The 21,659-nt window shown below is 40.5% G+C and overlaps 1 protein-coding gene across 3 annotated transcripts in view; it reads right to left on the reverse strand.

Moving 5' to 3' along the window:
• Nucleotides 1-84: 84 nt before the first annotated feature.
• LOC147796610 (uncharacterized) overlaps nt 85-21,659 on the reverse strand; it is a 49,366-nt gene continuing 27,791 nt past the window's right edge. For all 3 annotated transcript variants that reach the window (XM_087146538.1, XM_087146539.1, XM_087146536.1), the window contains 2 exons: nt 5,119-5,349; nt 85-4,258 (listed from right to left, as the gene is read on the reverse strand). In XM_087146538.1, coding sequence (XP_087002664.1) covers nt 3,087-4,258; nt 5,119-5,349 — 1,403 coding nt within the window. In that variant the 3' untranslated portion in view covers nt 85-3,086. The remainder of the gene's footprint in view (nt 4,259-5,118; nt 5,350-21,659) is intronic.

A 21,659-nucleotide genomic window follows, 5' to 3' on the forward strand; every position in this document is an offset into this window, starting at 1 on the left:
GAGGTCAGTTGACTTTTATACTGACTGTGCAACACAAATCTGTTCTGCAAGGGGGACAGCAGTGAAGAGTGAAGACATATGAAATTGAGAGACAACAAATTTAATGCATGACGCGACAGGGTTGGACATGTATTACACGAATGAGTAATTAAATGCTACATGTATTTAGTTTTTAAAAATATGTGCAAATTAAAAAATACAAAAAGTTTTTACACTAGATGTTGAGCTCAACCACCTGCCGACAAGGTATTTAAAAATAATTCCCAGGGGGACATTCCACAAACTACTCCCAGCTGTTGATTGAGGAACTCAGTCCAAGTCTTTTGATTGTTTCTTCTATGTGGGTGGGGATACCGATGGTCTAGCCTACAGAGCTAGAGTTAGGCTAACCACCAGCGCGCTTTCAAGCAATCAAGCCGCACTCCACAGATGGTCATCAGGTAGGTATACTAGCAGTTCGGTGCCGGAATGACTCTTTGGAGAACAAAGTTTCATCCGTACATCTCCCGAAATATTTTTAAGATTACTTGCAGCGCTGTCATATAATCATAACCCATTCAATGTTATCATAAAGATGTAAGATATAATAAACATAAAAATAAGAGTTTCTAGCTTGAACTGACTTTTTACGTTAAATCTTGGGCCACTCACGACCCGGGTACGACAGTACTCCACACAGGAGAATAAACACCCCTGTATGGCACACACTACCACACATGTATGCAGAAACAAACTCACATACTGCCCAGGATCAAGAACCTTATCAAAATTGCTCATTCATATCTTAATTCACATAATTATGCATCGTTTACGGTTTAAACCTTGCCGCATCTAAGGCAGAATCATTCTTATATGGTACTTGATTACTTCAAGAAACAAATACATGTACAAGTACATTAATATGGAAAATAAGCAGTACGTGAATTGTCTTTGACATCGATCTGAGACACTGAGGAGGTCCACAGCTTCGACATCACCCTGTAGGTGCATAAAATGAACGGGTAAAATGCAATTTTTGATAATATGGTCATATCACGTGGGAAAGGGCCAATTCACTCTACAAACTTTGATATTAACAATTAAGTGCGTCTGCACTAGTATGCAGGAGGTCGTGGGTTCGAGTCCCACCCGAGTAAGCTTGTGACTTTTTTCGCAAGCTCTCGGACAAGCACTGAGCATACAGTGTTTATTAATATATACGTTGGGTAAGGGCAAAACCGTTATATAAATTAACATCTCCCAAACGCAAAAAAAAATACATATTGAAAATAGTTCGCGGTACCCGCTGCTTCACTTGACTCGGACCGGCCAGCCGACCCCGGCAAGCTCGGTGGTCGAGTGGTTAAGACGTTTGCGCTAATAGGCAGGAGGTCGTGGGTTCGAGTCCCACCCGAGTAAGCTTGTGACTTGTTAAAAAATTCACGCGAATTCTTACACGTAACCCGTCAGGGCATGGCAAAAAACAGCGTGTTATTACGTGCATGCAGTGACGAAGCGGCCTCGAAATTGATTGGAGGCACATTTGGGGAAACACGGCCCAAAACATAAAGGCACGATTTGTGTATTACACAAAATATGTATTCTTCGCAACAAGCAATAAACGAAAAACGGTTGGCACAGAGACATGATGTGAAACAATTTATCATTATTTGTATAAGAGGCTTTCAGGTGTATGAAACACTCTATCAGTTAATCATCCCGGGCCGACAAATGTACACGTCCTTATCCTTGTGCCACTTTTATTTAATAATGATCTTGATAATCTTCACTGTTAATTGACCTGTCACCTTTCTTACCACAGTTGATGACGTCAACGTAACTTAAGGGGTTTAGAGATGTGCTTAGAGAGAGTTTGCAGTTGGACAATGTATCACAAACAAAAATCGTCCCTCCTTTGGCATGAAGCATGGAGCATGATTTGTATGTTACACAAATACTGTTCACCCTAGCAATGAACAAAATACAGTTGGCACCAAAACGTGATATTGAATAATTATAATGGTTTGTATACGTGTAAGAGGTTTTTAGGTGTATGAAACAATTTCTCTGTTAAACGTCCAGACAACTATACACAAGCATTACTGTATTATGTGTTACAATACAAGCAAGATCTCGATAATTCTCTCCATTGAAAGTGACAAGGTGGTAGTTTTTCCATCCTGAGAAAATCCTTCCACCATTAGTTTTCCAGGGTGCTATTTTGATTTTGTAACTCAAGGCAGTACTCGTCATATATAGCATAAGAAAAGGTACAAAATTACTCTAACAAAGTTTTAAGGAAATATTGACGATATAGTACTGTCCAAACAAGCCACTTAGCATGGTAAACGAGTAAAATTTGGAACCTACTTCAATTAATTTCTAGAAAGGTGGGACGGACATGGAGCTATGCGGCCGCTGCTGTTCCGCCGTGGAGGATCTCAGGATTTACTTAATGAAGATGGAAATTGTCATTTGCGTATAAACCCAAAATGGTGACGCTCTCAAGGTGGAAAGTCTTAGTTGCATCGCAAGAAAGCTACCCAGTGCGTATTCAAATCATAGAAGTTTCATGTCTCCCTTATTACACAAGTATGCAGATAAAAGCGACGACGTGGTCCTACAGATGAATGTCGTTAGTGTGACAGGTCATTTACATATAGCCCTTGAGCATGTAAATTACTTATTGTATCTTTCCAGGGGTTTTTCTTGTGGCGACACCATAATAAAGAACTGGAGTGAGATAATGCACACTATCCGTGTCGATCGTATCTTCTCACTGTTACATTAGCATGTGGAAAAAACGGCCCATAACATATAAAAGAATCGACTTTCGTAATACATACATCTACGTAGGTAAATACGTTGACATTGAACTATGCGTTACACAGTATTTACAATTATTTACACAGGAAGTTTGGAGACACTCTGTATAATAATTTGAAGACGTCAAGTTTGCATCAAAATTTCATTCTACTATAATTTTTATTCCCGCTTAATTACGTGGTTTGCTTGAGTAGTGCTTTGCAAATAAATTGCAGTTGGACAATTTATCACATTACCACAAATCGTCGTTCCTTTTGATGGGAAAAACGGATCCATTAGACCTACTTCAGAAGCTGGAAAATGCCCGTGTCGGTTTCTTTCAGATGAGGAAGGTTTCTCACAACAACCTCACTCACTTGAGCCACATCTTGGCCTTTATATTCAACATCTAAACGGTACAGATTAGGAAAACGCTCACGTGTAAGATGACCAGTGATGTTACTGATCCCGTCCACACTGAATTTGTTGGTGCCTATATTCAGCCACTGCAACTTTCGGCCTTCGAGGAGGATATCCTTCAGGTCACTGACGTCATCATCCTTGAGGTTGCAGTCACTTAGCCATAATTCCTCGAGGTATGCTGTGTTCAGAGGAGCTAAAAGACCCACGTGACCATTTAAATCAGTACCAGGGCACCCGAAAAGTCGCAACTTGCAACCCCGGACAGCATTCACCAAACTCTTGACATCTTCGGGTGATCGAATCATATCGAGTAGTGATGTTCCAAATCGCTTAGGAAATATATTTGAGATGTGACATAAGCAATTCCCAACACTTTTCATGTCATGACAATCATCACCGGCGTGTCCATATAATGCTAGGTAAAGAGGATAGAATTTCATCTCAGGCTTGAATGTCTCCCTGAGACACTGAAGCTGCTCTTTCCACTGTGTAGACAGGATGATTGCAAGTTCCAGCTGTACGGGGGCATCTATGATTTTATTACTCTGAATGAATTCCCGTAGAAATTCTAGATCTTCCAGTGATCTGCACCATATCGTTAGTTTGTTCACCTCAAGCCGCTCACTGACATCTTTCAGATCATTTCTCAGTGATTCCAGATCTCCGTGACATGCGATCACCAGTCTAGGTGGTAGTTGAAATTCCTCACTCATGAACACTTCTCGATCGTGCTCAGGCGTCAGCATGCATGCAACTTTATACAGCCTACGCATTCTGCCCAAGAAAGACTTATTCTCTTTCCTCAGTTTATTAGCAAGATCCTCTTTGCCGACCTTATCCAGTGCTGTGTACAATACTTTGGGACCATCTTCCTTTGTTGACTGCCGTTTTCTCCATGTATCCAGCACGTCATAAGCTTTTTTCTGTAACTTTGCCTTACGTTTTTTAAGTTTGAGGAGTTCTCCGTTGTTCATCCCAAGTTTCAATGCCAGGTCCTCCCATTTGTCATCAAGGTCCCTGGAAATCTTCTGTAAATCTCTGTCGTTCAACCCTATCAATGAAATACAAATATGCAATCGTGTTTATGCTGAGAAGTAAGGCTGTTTTTATAAATGTTATGTCCATTGAACCAAATCAAAACTATGAGCCTGAGGCTTTTCCATAATTTCCCGTTGTACATTCGGCTCGTTTAGGGAATCAGTTAACACTGGTCGTCGAAACACAGGAACGAGAGTTGGAATTTCATCTGAAATTTGCATTTGGTATTATATGTGCGTACCTGAGCTTTGTTGGATAGGAATCGTTTCTCTCGGTGGGTAAGTGTTTGAATCCTACTTTTCATAGACGTTTTAGAACTAAGAACAATCTGCGGGTGGCTTTCGAGGGATTAACCCTAACTCTTACAAGCACCCTGAACTGACTGAACAAGTGAACTTCAGTAATTCAACAGAACCAATAATAATGGTCATTGAATTACTTTCGTTGACGTGCATTCTTTTAGAGACCCTACGCTGTTCCAAAAAACTCTATACTTCCGACATCAGGGTGAACCTTGAAAATTTTGAACGAAAGTAACATTCATTTTTTCTCCTTAAAGGTGACCTGCAGTGTAACTGGATTTAAAAATTTGAGTTAGACATTGCATTTTTGTCTGAAAACCGAAATTTGATGACGCTGAAAAGTAACATCATTGGCTTTTTCGAGATACTAAAGCAAAATAATTTTAATTCTTAACCTATACAATATTATGCATTCTGTTGTGGCTTTTACTTATTTTTATCACGCACGAAACTTTGGACACCGGGTGCAAAAAAGTATTTGCATTCAGAGACTGCAGAGTGAAGTGATTTATTAGCCTTTGCTGATATTTGATTCTTAGGTATATACATTGAAGATATTATCGAACACTACTTTGTAATTCAAAGGCGAGATCCTTTCCTCCAAAGGCTGCTAAAGCATGACAAAGGTTTGTAGTGTTGGCCACGGGGGATGATCCTTTTCCTCTCCAGTCGATCAGCATCAGCCAGATTTGTTCCTCAGGTTGACCAGGATGAATGCTCTTAAAATATGCAATGTCTTCTGATTTATAGCCAAGTCTTGACGCAAGGCTCTCCCACGGCGGATAAGGGGCGGACCTGGCGCCTGAGTTCAAGAATTAAAGGAAAAATGACGAAAGACCATTTGGGATACAAAGTTGAGGTTAACATAGAATCGTCGTTGTACTCAGCGTTGTTGTCAGTGATTCAAGGTGCACGCAAACGACAAGGTTTATGCATAAATTATTATCTGCAGTCTGTGCTGTTTTATATTCTCCTTCGAGGGTGCACTGACAAAACGATGCATCGGCATTGTGTATGAATATTTAGAATAACCGTACATTTACAAATTAGTGAGAAATGAATAGGTCTAAAGCGTTGTGTTGTTTCCTTCTTCATGGTTATTTTCTCTGACACTGAAATGTAAGGCATTTTTCCCCCCAAAATAAAACAGTAGTATGTAAATGGACAGTTCTGGAGCACACGCCTCTTTTTGCCCGGTTTTTGCTCAAAACCCTTGGGTAGTACATCGACCCAAAAAATCGTCGAAACATTTCCGGTGGGAAAAAATGGGAAAAAATGGGAAAATCCTGGAATTGTCCGGAACTCCCAGTTTTTGATCAAAACCCTTGGGTAGTACATCGACCCAAAAATCTCGGGGGAATTTCCACTCACCTTTTGACCTCGGTGCCGCTCGCTACGCTCGCTGGCTAAACAACTCGTGACTGGCACTGACTTACACAAACAAAAAAGGGATTTTCCTTCCCTGACCTTGGCTTTGTTCAAAGCAAAACAAACCGTCTTAAATAAATGCTCTTTATATAAAATAAAAATAAATGGCAGATCAAACTACAAACGTGAATGGTTATTTTTGCAAAGACACGAGAAATTCGATCGACTTGATAGATTCGTACGATTGCTCTCGTTGTTTTAATTCCAAAAGTTTACTCAAATGCATCGATTGTAAAGAATGTCGCAATTGTCACGAATGTCAAGACTGCGTCAGATGTAAGGACTGCTCCACCAGCGACGATTGCGGTAGATGTATAAATTGCGTGGCTTGTTTTAATTCATACAACTGCAGAAATTCGAATGCCTTGGACAGTTGCGAGGACTGTTACGAGTGTGCCAATTGTATCGAGTGTTTTGGTTGTACCTACTGCACCTGCTGCGTAAATTGTGTCGAGTTGGAAGGAATGGATCACGTGGTGCTCGTAGACGGCAAGCATAAAAAGCTGAGGCACGCGCGAGAGAACGAGCCACTGCCTGATTCAGCTACTAAACTCGACGCAGACTTATACAAAATTGGATTAATTATTGAATACAACGATGACGTCGAACATTTAATTAAAGTAGAAATCCCGTCCGAATAAAATGAGAAAAATTTTAGAAACCTAATTATAAATAAGAACTATGTCAACTCAAGTATTTATCGTTTCAGACGACTACGAGCGCCTAAATGTCGACAACTGTGATCCAATGTCACCTACGGTCCCTTTGACCCGAGTAAATTAATCATTTCAAATCCCGTGGTTAAAGAAGGAATCTACACTTCACCCATTTTTTACCATCACAACGACCAAAACAAACGCCTGTTGATTATGACGACAGAACCCTGTTACGGTATAAACCCACTTTACAAATATGGCACTCGAGATAAAACGCCCGAAAATACCCAGGGCCGTCAAATTTGTTACCAGATACAATCACCTACGGCAAGCGTACTCGATCACATAAATTTGGCCGTTTATAAATTTATCGAGTCTCAAGGGTCTAATCTCCCGTCTAACACCGTAAATGCCTACAAAGCCAGTCACGATATCGATGAATTGAATAAAATCGAATATGTAGTTAAACCGCCTTATACGGCTAAAAACCAAATGTGCGTTAAAATAGATCCCTTTGCTTCGCTATTTGATCACCAAAAAAGATCTATCGACTCGTCAAATATCGATAAATTTATCAATAAGAGATGCGACGCGCAATCATTTAATTGTGCAAAAGACGTATACTACGGTACCCACGGTTCACTGTCTTGCGGAGCCAGTGTCAGGTATAGAGTGACAGCGACAATGTTGAAAATTAGAAATGACGGTCTAATTTCGAGTAAGTCGGCGTTGCATGCGTTTAGCGGATTTGAATTAAAAGACGATTAAATTTGAAAAATCAATTTAACCTCGGTTATATCAACTGGGGTTAATTTTTTTTTTTACTTTAAATAAATAAACCCTTATATAAAATGACTGATGCGGAACTTTGTCACTTGTTTAATAGAAAGGAAGTACACATAATTGGGGCAACGAGAAATGTGCAACCGAGACCGCCTTGTGACCACCAAATATTTGAAATAGATGAAAGATACACGTGTAAACATTGCGGCCAAATTTTTGGGTGGGTTTCTTTGTTCGGAGCCACAGACGTGGGAGATCGGTACTTTAATCATCGCGTTTGGAGGAAACCTAAACCGCCAAAATCGAGAAAAACCCTACAAAAATATAACATTTGTTTTAAAAACGGCGAAGCGGGTGAAATAGAATACAAGTTGAACCAAGTTTTAAACGGTAATATCTCTAGAGGTAAACCGTTGAAGGCTTTAATTGCAGTCTGTTACCAAGACGTAACCGGGGAAATCGAATCTGAAGTTAAAGACCTTTTTCAAGTCTCGGATAAGCACTGGGAAAACGCTATGGAGAAGTTTAATCTCGCCAAACAAGACGTATAAAACGTATATAATAAAATGGAGACTCACACTTTTCACTTAGCCCAAAATTCTCAAACGTTTAGATTGAAAAACGAGATCAACAACACCAAAGGCGACAAAGTCGTCCGAGTAAAGAATATTCAGTTTGAAGCTGGATATTTTAACGTAACAAACGCCACTGAAATTGAGTGGGATACAAACTTGGACGGTAGGCCAGCGGGGGTACTTGGCGAACGACCGCCCGGTATACCCAGAAGAGAATTACCTAAAAGACTGTTTTTGACGGGGCTAACTGGGCCTATATACGACAGACTTTATTCGCGAAGCTCATCCGAACCATTACCTCAGGGTCAAAGAGGAAGCATCGTGGTATCCCCCGGTTATTACGGCATAGACTGGTTTCACTTTTTGTTAAACTCGATACCGGGCGTTTCTTTTAAGGTTCACTCGGAATCTAAACGGATGACTTTGGCCATTACGGACCCCAATCTCAAGTTGCGACTAAACAAAGAAGTGTCCAAGCTACTGAACTTACCCAAAATAAAACTTTTACCCAACGTCATTTACGAAGGCAAGTACGATTTAAACACCTTGAAACTCGCGTTTATTCATTGCAAACAATTAAATACATTTGACAACTTTTATAACGGGCGGACTTTAGACTTGCTAGACGTGATAGCTACCGAGCCTAGCACCTGTAATCACTGTAAAACGCCTAAAAAGTTAATCGACAGGAACATCAGTGAATTGACTTTTTCTGTTAAAAACGACAGAGGCAAGCTCTTGAATAACATCGGCAAAATTTTAATCGAGTTAGACATTTTTTAAAACGCGTAATTATAAAAGATGACGACTAACGTATACCCAGATTTAAGTAAACACCCGGAGTTGACTATCGGTGCGTTTGGCGCTTACGCGATTCTAAAGTACGCCTCCCGTAGACTCACCCACAAAACTAAAAAACACGCCCAAATTCGAATTTTGGCAGACGCTAAATTAAACACCATCGAAGAATATGTATCTCACGCGATTGAAGACGGTGACATATCCCAGGAAGAATTTGTCCTTATTTTATCCGAGCTGAAAAAGTTTAACGAGATGAAAGAAAAGATTAGATGGCGTACGTCTACAAAATTGGAAGAAAATAAAGAAACTTCTAAAGAAGAATTCGAACGCCAAGTCAACGAAAGAGCAGAAGCGCTAGCCAACGAACGGGCGGCGGTTTTAAAAAAAGATATTATGAAAAAACTTGGCGAATAAATTTTACAAAGTCGGTTAAGTACGAACAAAGTGAGTACGACCGGAAGGAGTACGAAGAAAATCCAGAATCTCCACCCACTTATCGAGAAGCGACTATTCCAACGGCCCCTCCTTTAAAATTCTTTTAAAATAAATGGGAGGCAATTTTAGTAGTCTAAATATTTTAGTAAACGAAGACAATTCCTTTACAGCCGAGTTTCCAAATTTAACGCACGCGTATAAATTACCGAGGGTAACCACGGATAAAGCGGTAAATAGGTGGTCTGCCGAGGCGATATCGTTTTACCAAAATCAATTAAACTTCGCAGTCTATTGCGCGACGACGGCCTGCGGTGTGGGCTTTGATCTGCTGTCAGACCCTAATCCATACGTCTCGGCTTTATTTAACTTTCACGTGTATTACTCCGTACGAAAAATATTTTACGACTGCGCGATGCCCATTCCGAGCGACGACGTATTTGACGAGTTACACAATAATTACGACCATCGGAAGTTTACGGACACGTGTCTTTTATACGGAGTAGACCCAAATAAATCGTATAAACAAACAAGAGACACTTTGTCGAACGGATTAGGCACAGCTTACTACTACGACAATGGATATATACCTGTTCTGGGCAAAAACTACGACGCGCACGACTTACACGTGACCAACGGTAAATACGCGGGATCTACTTACATGGGATTTGGATGGGGAGGTTCTGGTCACGCGAGTACCTACACGGTCACCTGGATTTCACAGTCGGATGCAGTTACTCTGGCCTGGTGGGATTTTGTTCCTAAAAAGTCTCGGTTGACGGACGTGGGAATCACCAAGGTAAACGAATCTATTCGAGCTTACGTCAACGCGTTACTCGGGGCACAAGCGCAGACTAAAACCAGCGTTTTGGCCACCGGCACCGGATTAGACGCGCAAAGGCAATTTATTACGATTGTGGAATCTTTAATTAATTCGGGTCCCGATCTCGAACAGTCGATCGACCAATATCAAGATTCGTTTCAATACGCAAAAACGCCGTTGAATTTCGTAGTCGCCCCGGGTTTGTACCTGGTGCCCTCGGACATGGACTTACGCATCGGTACGTTTGAGGGATACAACAATAATTTACAAGTCGCGACTGAGGATATGAAGACTGGATACCTACCGAGTTTAAATAACGGAACGAGTGGCACAAGTGGAACGAGTTACGAAGAGGAATTACCGAGGAAGCCAATTGTAAAGCCAGTTTTAAAGCAACCAGAACCAATTCTAAAGCCTTTAGACGCGCACAACGAAGAGAAACTGTCTTTAACCGTTGGACCCGTTGCAGTGGGGGTCATCGGTTTTATATTGTATAAAATTTTAACTTAAACGTTTTGAACTATGGCATAAAAAAAATTCATCCCAAATTTGGGACGAATTTTTACCTTATTTTAAAATCTCTTTTTACCCATTCTTTTGCACGTACGTCAAAAGCAGAACACCTGCGCCCACGAACAAGGTCCACACGTGCTCTGCCACCCACCCAACAGCTTTACTCGCCACGTTAAAAATCCAGCTCAAAATGCTACCGATGATCCCAGGCAAAGCTCCTAAAGCTTTCAACCCTAGTTTCTTCAATACGTTTGCCAGGTTCCACAGTTGACGTTTGATCCAATCGGTAACTCCACCCTTGGAAGAAGGAGCTGGCGTTGGTGTCGGTTCAGGCGTTATGCTAGGAGTTCCAACAGCTCTGACGCTGGCCACTATACTACTAACGATGGTACTTACCACTAAACTAAAAGCCGTTAAGATGCTCACGATTGTGACGCCTTGTTCTCTAAATATCGTTCGAATCTTATCACCCAGGGTGTCATCTGAATTCATGATCTTTTCGATCGTTTCCTTGATGCGATTAATTTGGCTTCTCAATTGAGAGGTGTTTCTATTGATGACTTCTAATCTACCCCGTCTTTCGACTCGTAAGTCGTCTAATTGTCGTTGAAGTCCTGTACGTTCTCTTTCGGACGTCGCTTCTTCCAAATCGGCTTCGACATGTTGAATTTTTGCGTCTAACTCATCTAATTTACCTTGATTTAAAATTAATTCTCCTTTTACCGTTTGTAACGATTTATCTAAAGCGACGAGTTCTCTGTAATTTAACCCTTCGGTTTGAACGTCTACGTCACGAGTGAGATCTTCCACGATGTCGCTCGCTAGATCTGCTTCCCGGGGTATTTCTACCAATTCTATGCTCTCGGAATGAAGTTTCGCGAGTTTACGAGAGACCCTAGCAGCTTCTTCTTTTGTTTTTCCGGAAATGACGCAAGCCTAAAACGCGTCTTATAAAATCTGTGTTTATTCTTTGTCTAATAGTACTTAGGCTAAGAAATTTACTATTATCGTTTTCTTGAGTTAAAAGAACTTTTTCGCCTTCAAACTTTACGTACAAGCGATCTTTACTATCTAAATTAAAAATATTTGGGTCTTTAATTTCTGTTTCGTAACCAGTTTCTTTTTGATAGCTGAGTAAAAATCGTTTACTTTAGATTTGCGTAACAATTGCCTAAGCTCCATTAAGTTTAATTGTCTTGTTAGTTCTGTTTCGTGTAAAGGATCGACGTCTTTAATTAACTCGTTGTATCGCTTTTCGATCTCTAAGCCGCCATATATTTCTTCTTCGTCTGGCCCAAGGTCAATAGGATGTGTAAAATTAGTGTCTTCTAACGACGTTTCATTATAGTCAGTAAAGGACGTTTCTGTTTGCGTTGGATTAAGTATTAAGTCCTCCCACTCCAATTGCAAGTCTTGATCGGTCTCTTCTTTGTTTTCTAGTAGTATTTCTTCAAAATCAACTCCTCCTTCAGCCATTTCACTTTAACTTTAAAATAAAGAAACTTAAGCGGTGGGCAGGCTTGCGGGTAGAATACCTTGCGCTACCAACCAACCTTGGGTGGCCAATGCACCGCACCGGCGGACAACCCATTTAGATCCTGCGGTTTGACCTTGAATAGCTTGCTCGACAGCATAGCGTATCCGAGTGAGATTCCCGAGACAACGGCACCGTGATAAACAGTATTTGCGATTCCGTTTACGTCGATTGATTTAGCGTTACTCATATTTAATAATAAAGAACTTTTAAATTGAGGAATTTTTATTCAATGTCCAAAATTGGTTCTTGGTTAGGAATTATCGCTTTACTCACTTCTCGTTTTGGTTGAATAATTTGTCGAGTAGGTTGAGCCGTCGACTTATTTTTCCAAATTAAATAGAGTAAGATCCCAGTGATACCCAATCCACCGATTATCAAATTTCTGTTTTCAAAGGCCGTTTGATAGATCTTATTTTGGTTGCTCTCTTCGCCCGCTTCGCCCGCTAATTTCATCTTGACGAGTTGTTGCTTCATCTTCTTGTTATGCTCGGTTAATTTTTTACCTTGTTCTACGCGCCTCGGATTTAGCTTTAGTACTCCCTTCGGTCGTAGCTCGTTCCACTCGCTTAGTTACCGTCTGAATTTGGTTACTCACTTTGTTCGTTTGATTCGCTTCTGTCGGGTTCACTTCGTTTTTGCTCGTTTCCGTTGACATCCTCTTTTATAATAACAGAACTTTTGTTGAATTCCATGTGTTTAGTTGTAATCAACATAGCTGTAAGTGGTGACAGGTACACCCCGTACTTGTAACAAACCTCTGTAAGTAGGTGCCCCATAGTTTGACTGATAATCGGGTCGTCGTTTAAATCTTTAGTAAGTGCTTCTTCAGACTTTAAGTTGACGTTAAATCCGAGTAGATCAATCGGAGTAGCTATTCCTAGCAGGCGAGAGTAGAGGCTCAAAATCGAGTAACCAAGAGTTCTAACGATTTCTTTGCCAAACTTAACTTCGTAGAGGTTAAACAGCTTTTCTTGTTCTTTGGGTGACAGAGCTTCAATCTCTTTGATTGAATATTCTTTGCCTAAGTATTTTTTAGATTCACCTGACGCGGCTATCGTGCAGAGTCTATCTTTGACGTTTGGTTGGTGCTCAGTTGATTCGCTTTTTGATTCGGTGAGTATAGATTTGATGTCGTCCATTTAAATATATATAATTTAAATTTGTTATAGGCGTGCTTTAGGTGTAGGTACTCGTAGGTGTAGTAGGTCAAGTTAGCTGCAATAACTAACTGAATAAGTAGCTGAACGTATTGTAACATTGTTGTCATTTACTATAACTAAAATAAAATTAATTATAGCTGGGCTACATCAACCCAGCTATAACAAAGGTAAGCAAATAAAATTAGTTCATAGGTAGTTATCATTTACTTAGAAGTCAGTTGACTCAACTACCCGGTCGCACTTACGCATTAAATTACACTTACGACAAGCTAGTACGCAGTTAGACTTAATATGACCAATTTCGGTATCTAATCGTTCAATAGTGCCTACGTCGTCTTTATTTTCTAAAAATTGTAACTGAACTTTACAGTCGTTATAACAGCAAAGAGGGTAGTCCTCAATTAACCCTCTGCAAAAGTCTGTGTCAATAAAATTATTAGGATCAAATCGATCATACATTTTATCTGATTGGCGACAATGGCTAATCCACCTTCTAATCGTTACATTGATTGGGTCAGAACAAATCTTACAATAATATCTTTCTTTTTTGTGCGCGCATATGCCTTTTCCACCACACTCTTTACAAATATATTTTTGTCTACTGTGCTCGCAAATCGATGTTCAACCACATTCAATGCAACGAGATTTTCTTCTCCCATGCTCGCAAATCGATGTTCCGCCACAATCAACACAACAAAATTTTTCTCTCCCATGCTTGCAAATCGATGTTCCGTCACACTCTTTGCATCTACATCTTTGCCTCCCGTGCTCGCATTTATGCCTATTATTAGAAACTTTAGCTGCGGAGTTACAACTAATACACCCAGAGCAACGCTTACCGCTGTCAGTAACTTTAAAACATTCTAGCGATTTTAACTTATTACATCGTTTACAAATTTTACTTTCCATTTAAATTTGATTACATTCGTTCATACATTATCTCATTTTTATTGAACTAAATAATTCGCTGGCGCTTCGGTATTTAAAATCAACAACTGTGAAGGTAATGTCGTCCAGAAAATGCCATCTTAGATAATGCACAAACTGAACTACTCTTAGATTTCTTTCGATATTTAATAAACTGATCGGCGGCACAATCGTCGATAATAAACAAAGTATTTACACCATCAAAAATTTGTTGATAAAGTTCAATCGCTTCGTTTAACTCTAGTCTCTCTTGATCTAAATCACATAGGTAGACGTTCTCGTCGGTGTACACCCACAGTCGTTCTAAATAAGTTTTATTCTTAAAAAGTGTTGGACATATAATGACTATGGCTTCAAACGTGAATTTATATTCAGTCTCTAAAAGATTTAAGATCCAGTTAGTCTTCCCGCTGCCCGTCTTACCCACGATTAAGGCGCAGTGGGGATTCTTAAACATTTCGTTCTCACTTCGTTCGTAGTTCGCTCGCTCGTTCATTTTAATTTTAATAAACTAAACTTTTGAAATTTCCGTCTTCCACCGTGAGTTGAGAATCCATCACCAGGAATACATACATAGTCAGCGGTCCGCTCGCTTCGGCCGTTCGTTCCATCTGTATAGAGATGTCTCCTCCTCCACCGAGAGGTCTACCCGATCCGTGAGCAGAATTATCGTCGGAACTTCTGAAGTCGAGCCAGAGACCGTACTTACCTATTAGATAGTCGGCCATATCTACTCCCAACAAGGATATATCCGAGACGATCCCTCTAGCCAATTCTTTATCCGAATCGCCAAAGTACTTTATAACTTCATTCCAATGTTGGTATTCAAACAGGCCCTGCGAGTACAATTGATTAGGTCTACCTTCAACTGTCACAATCGTTTTAGTGATATGCGGATTATAAAATTTTTGCGGGTTTTTGATCGTCGGGTCTTTAAACAGGATCAAAATTCCTTTCAAGCTCTTGATCGTCTAGTCTATGCTAATATTCCATAGCGTGTCTGATTTGTTTACCGCTTGCTTCTTCCACGAGTGAATCCGGTCGAATAGGTAATACATCATTTTTTTGTTTCTCAAGGTTTGGGCCAAGTCTCGATTGGTGACGACTTCGTATTCCAAGGTCAGATCTGAAATTTGATATTCCGCGGCGGTATCTGACGAGTTAACCACTTTGTCGTGCCCGTTAAAAGTTAGTTGATACGTCAGAGGCTCTTTAAACCACGATGGATAAAAGGGGGTATGATCCGTCAACATAGGCGTGTCCAGTGGAATCGCGTACCTGTTTTTAAAAGCGTCGGCGATTGCCTTGTCCTTACCGTCGTTTAAGCCGGGATTAGCATCTTCAGCCCCTAGACGTATCTTGGCTACATTTTCTTTCTCTAGTCCAAAATACGCCATATTTTTGGTCTGCGACGGGGGTAACCAATTGTCCTTAAAATTGTGAAATACGTCCGCACCCCGGTAGCTTTAGATTTTATTTCCCTGGAGAGATATATTTATTTCCGAAACCAGGTTTCTCGCCACGTTGTTATAAACCGTCCTGCCGATGTCCGAACCGCCGTCTAGATCCAGTTTAAAAGCCAATTTTGCCAAACCGGGCACAATGACGTCGTCAGTGCCTAAAGCCGGGAATATTACGTTTAACGTGTGGCCCGCGTCTATAGTGCTCGGGTTGTGCGTAATGGTGACTTCGCGCCTTTCGCCTTTGATCGCGCAAGGAACTTTAAGTCTGCGACTCGGGTTAAGCTTTTTGGTGTACATCTTACTTTTATATAATACGATTCTTATTTTATTTAACCTTATTTTAAAAATGGCTAGTGCTTTGATGATGGTTGGAGGAGCGATAGTAAACGCCTTGGCATTCACGGGATCAAATTTTTTATTTAGCAGTTTATCAAAAAGTAAAGTCGACGAAGAAAGAAAGCGTCACGACCTCGCGTTAGAACAATTGGCGCAAGCGAAGGAAGAATGGGAACAAAAACGCGTACACCTGTTAGACTTTTTAAACGAACGAATGCGACAAGAACGCGCGAGTCAGCAAACATTTGTAAACGTAGACGAAGCGTTGCAGGCTTATTCGGAATTGACCGGTAAGAGTATTGTCCCGTTACCGCTAGAGCCTAAATTATCCGATTTTTACGAGCCTTCCGAGGATCAAAAAATTCGTGAGTTTGTTTGGATTATATCTGGGACAGCCTTGGTGGGGTTGTTAGCTTATCGATTTGCATAACTTATTTTAAAATGGACCAAACTTTTAAAAAACTATTTTACAGTCCACAGGGTTACTGGCGAGGAGAAAGCGCGGTTGATCGTCTCCACGAAAAGACTGGTGCGGACAAATCGGTCGTCAGAAACTGGCTAAAAAAGCAGGCCGTTTGGCAAATATACTTACCCGCACCAAATTACGTACCCAGACCTACAATGTTGCAATCAGAATCGGTCGAACCTAATTACGCGCATCAAATGGACGTACTTTATTTACCCTGGGACCGCTTTAAAAGAAAAACGTTTAAGTACGCTTTGACCGTGGTAGACGTGGGTTCCCGGTATAAAGAAGCAGAACCGTTGACCAGTAAAACCGCCGAGCAAGTGAGTGAGGCAATAAAGAAGATTTACGAGCGATCACCTCTAACCTGGCCCAAATTCGTAATGGTAGACTCGGGGTCTGAATTCAAAGGCGAGTTCAAACTGTTAATGACAAAAAATAAAGTACAAATTCAAGTGGGTGAGCCTGGGGTACACAGATCTCAAGGAATCGTGGAAAGGTTTAACCGTACTTTAGCCGAAAGGTTATTCGGCCACCAATACGCTCAAGAAATGTTAAACGTGGGTGTGCGTAACGTGGAATGGGTGGAACGTTTGCCTCAGGTCGTGAAATCGTTAAACGAGGAAAAAACGAGATTAATAGATGCCGTTCCTGCAGAAGCTATAAAATTAGCGAGCGTAGCGAGCCAAACACCCAATGCACCTGTAAGAACTACCCAAAGAGAACTTCCTCCAGACGTGGTCGTCAGGTACCTCTATTACCCGGGCGAGCAAGAGGGAGTTACCGTCAGAAGGGCGACGGATCCGATCTGGTCAGTGGACGTTTACCAAATTGAAAAGCGAACTAGTCAATTTGGTTAACGAGTGAAAGGCAAGCGGGTAAAAACGGGTCCCACTTTGTACTATTTATTAAACGGGCCAAATAGGAGTTTCGTCAAAGAGGAACTTCAGGTAGTACCCGAAGACACCGAATTACCGGAGTAACTCACTTCGCTGTTGATTAGCTTGTGCCCGTAAGCCAACGTATCGATTCCGTTCGGTAATATGTAGCGCTTTGTATCTAAAGGTGATAAACTAAGTTTCTGTTGAGAGATCGTGAATACCCGATGTTTATCCGATCTAAATAATTGTTGTTTATTGAAATGAGAAACCCTGTCAAATAGGCAGCTTTTATACATCTCGTGGGTCAAGCTTTTCTCGGTTACTACCTTGGAAACCCCTTTCACCTTCTTTAAATTGTGATCGACCGTCAGAATCGAATACATTTTTGGCCTGATGCACACGGCTCCTAAAATTGTTTTGCCACCAAATTCGTCTTTCATTTTACCGATGCCTTTTTTATTTTTGACGCTGTAAAGCGGATGATCGGGTGGGTAATTACTAAAGTCAAATAAATTACGCTTTTCGTTTAGGTAACCAGTTAAATCGTCGGAGCTTCGCTCGATTTGAACTAATAGAGAATCAGTGCCTGTGTAAAGTAAATTTACTTTTTCACCAAAAGTTGATTTTAGTTCGTTGTAGTAGAAATCGTACATTAACGTTTTTGAGATATCGAGAATACTTACACCGCAATATATTGGCTTATTTAATTTTGTTTTGGTTCGGTACATCTCCACAAACGAAAGAGAACAGTCCCCAAATGGTACCGTCGATTTATAATTCGGTTTATAAGTTAATTTTTTGTATTTGTCGGCGTCTTGTACGTCCCTCAGTAAATGACCGTCAATTCTATATCTGACATTTTCCATCGTCTTGCCAAAGACTGAGTTATTCATCAATTTGAAAAAGTCTTTCTCAAAATCATTTTTCGCTTTCTTGCGTAATTTTGTGTTTTTATCGATGTAGCTTTTCATCCACGGCTTTTGACGAAAACGCAGTACCCGGTGAACTTCTTTGATCCACAACCCTAGTTTGAGATATTTTTGCAATGTACGTTAATGGCACACATATTTTCGTTTGGTGTTGAGAGTAGACACTAGTTTGTCTACGCTCGTTCTCCCTTCGGTCGTAACTCGCTCGCTCCGCTCGCTCGTACTCGCTTCACCATTACCAATTACATCCTGTTGGTAACTCGAAAACCATTCATTCGGCACCGACATATTTTCGGGTGCGAGTGGAAAGTCATTATGTTTGTCATGGTGACGTTCCGGGTAATCTAAAGAGATCGCAAACATGTAACCGTAGTCGTCAGTTAGTCGCAACTCTTGGATGTAATAGTAATTAAATTTTGATAAGTCGGTTTCCCAGGTAAATTCACCTACGGGCAAATATTTGCTCATCGCCCAGCCGTATAAATTATTTGCGTCTAGGTACATGATCTGTGACTCTGGCTTATTGGGGTCGTAGTCGGGTAGTTCTGGACTATTGGCCTTTGCATATCGCTTTGCACCCACACTCGAGATACCGCCTCTTTTGGCCCTTTCAAAGAACAAGTGCTTGTCGATGTCTGTCAGTAGTTCCAATTGTATACCCGAATGCTTTAACAATGCGTCCCACGACAGGCCCGGTGACGTATAATAGTTGGCTGGGTCAAGGCCGTAGTTCTTCTTGCATACCTTCCGGAAGTTTTCAAATACACCCGCTAGCAATAACACATCCGTTTCCACGTATAGGTCGTGGTAGTCGCCTAGGTTTTGGCAATTAAATTTTTCCCATACTGTCTCCGCACGAGCATATTCTTGCTCGGTTATCCCTCCCTGCTTCAGAGAGCTATAGGAAGCGTCTCTAGGTGGGAGCCGTCTCTCTTGGAACCGATCAAAGGAGTCTATATATTCATAGGGGTAAATTCCCTTTTTCAAGAGTAAATTTGTGTTATTTGGAAACCTTTCGCAAAGTAAGTTAAAATCATCGGGTGAACAATTTTTAACCAACCTATCTAAGGAGGCCGCCATGAAATGAAATGAGTCTAAAAATTTGAGTTGACCAAAAGAAAACGAAATTTAATTCTCGGTATTTTTAGCGATCAACTTAATTGATTTCCCGTAAAATTCGTGAGCGCCCTGCGTAATCAAGTGTGCGTCATATTTCTCCAAGTTGTGTAAGATCACCGGAATAGGCGTTTGATAAGGAGTAATCTTGAGTTGAAAATTACAACTGGCGTGCGCCGGGCCCCGGTACTTCCCCGTCACGTGACAATGATCTATAACCTTTCTAAATTTGTTTATTGGCTTTTTGCAATCCAAACATTTCCGTTCTTCAAACTCTTTTTCTTTGCCCCCAACTTTTACTTTAACTTTACGACAAAACTCGATTTTTTCTTCTTTTGTCGCTGGTGTTTTTGGAATATCACATTGGCAGTGAGATTCTCTCGCCTGATCTATAAACTTTTCGCATATCCAGCAGGTATTACATTTTTCATAGATTTTTTGTAATTGATCGTTCCAAATCAACTTCGCTTTGTTTTTAAACGTTTTGTTGATATTCTCTGTTTCCTGAGAAAGTGATTCTACAAAATCTACAGCTGCGTCTTGACCTCTATAAGTCTTTCGGCTAGTGCAAACTCCATCGCATCTCACTACCACGTATGAGTATCCGCAAGGCTTGTGAATCTGTGTTTTGACTGTGTTTGTGTCTGCCGGCGGTAATTTTTCTAAAACAGACTCAAAATCGGCGTAAATGACGAAAGGGGCGTCTTGCTTATTTTTGTAATTTTCAAACTTGAGTATATTCTTGCCTTTGACCGGCATTTCGACTTTACACGTAGGAACGTTTAAGCCTTGGCAATCTTCTTTGTGACTGGCTAACTTTTCTTCCGTTTGGAAATGCGTCATGCACTTAAAACACCAATGTTTTTGGCCGTCGTGTTTATTGATGTCGCCCGTCAACCTAGAAAAATTTTTAATCCAACAATAATGGTTCTTCTCGTCCTTGTTAAATAAAAGTAAATTAATAGGTTCTTCTAAACGCTTGCTTTTGTGGAGAATGTAAATACCGTCTTTTTTGGTGTAACCAAACACATTGATCGCCAAGTTATTTTGCGATTCGATACGAGGGATTTGTGAAATCGGTGTTGGAAAGCTTATGTTTGTAAAATTTAAACCATCTGATTCTGACCGGTAAGTCGAAGGTCGCTCCTTATTAATTTTATATTTTGGATTTATTTCTAGCTGGCTTTTGACGTCGTCTGAATATAATCTTAAAGCTGCTCTCAACGCCCATCGGATACATTCTTGATCTTTATTTTGGACGTTTATGATTGCTTTTTTGTCTAACAGTTCCTTAGGCAACGGAATGTAAGAAGAACCCACTGGGTTATATTTAACCACGTTGATGTAAAAAGCGACAACTTTGTCAAAGATCCAACCCGAGCCTTTTTGCGTATGAGCCTCCACCTGTTCGATTTGTTCTTCGCGTTGCTTAGCAAGTGCATTTTTAACGTCAGCTTTATTTGTTAATACGCCTTGATCACTCTGAAAGGGAAAGGTGCCGTAGTCAATCGTTTCGTCAAGTTTTTCCAATCTAAACTGCACTTTAAGATGTGTTTGTAATTTGTAGCCTCCAATTTCTTTGAGTTCGGCCAACGCTGTTTTCTCTATCAACTGCTTGTAAAAATCAAAAAAATGTATTAAATCGTCTTCATAGAAGCGAGGAATCAACTCCCAATTACGAAAATTATTTTTAAAACGCCATATACGTTTAATGTCTACTTCCTCTAGTTCTTTCGGTTGTGTATAAGCTTTAATCAGATTGATAAAGTCCTGTTTGACGTATCTGTCTTTGTTTGCATAAAGAATATTATATTTTTGTACCGTTTTCAACAGCTGCCGATATGATTGGCGCGGTAGATGCCTAAATTGTTTTTGATCCTCTCTGATGGTGTTTATTAGTTCAAATCGTGTATGATGTTCGCGCCTAGGTGGCGATAACGGTACGTTATACCGTTTGACAAAATCTTCTAAAAACGCCTTCTTAAATCGATTGAAATTTGTTAGTAGAGGTCTGTGTTGCTGGTTGCTCATGTCTCTTTTTATGTATAGATTTCTTAAATTTTTCTCATTTTTATTCACCTTTTTTTTTTTACTACTATTTTTATATAAAGAGCATTTATTTAAGCTGGTTTGTTTTGATTTGAACAGAGCCAAGGTCAGTGAAGGGAAATCCCTTTTTTGTTTGTGTAAGTCAGTGCCAGTCACGAGTTGTTTAGCCAGCGAGCGTAGCGAGCGGCACCGAGGTCAAAAGGTGAGTGGAAATTCCCCCGAGATTTTTGGGTCGAT

Source organism: Acanthaster planci, linkage group LG15, assembly GCF_054643075.1.
Source record: "Acanthaster planci isolate LZ-2023a linkage group LG15, COTS_SCS, whole genome shotgun sequence".
NCBI classification, from domain to species: Eukaryota; Metazoa; Echinodermata; class Asteroidea; order Valvatida; family Acanthasteridae; genus Acanthaster; species Acanthaster planci.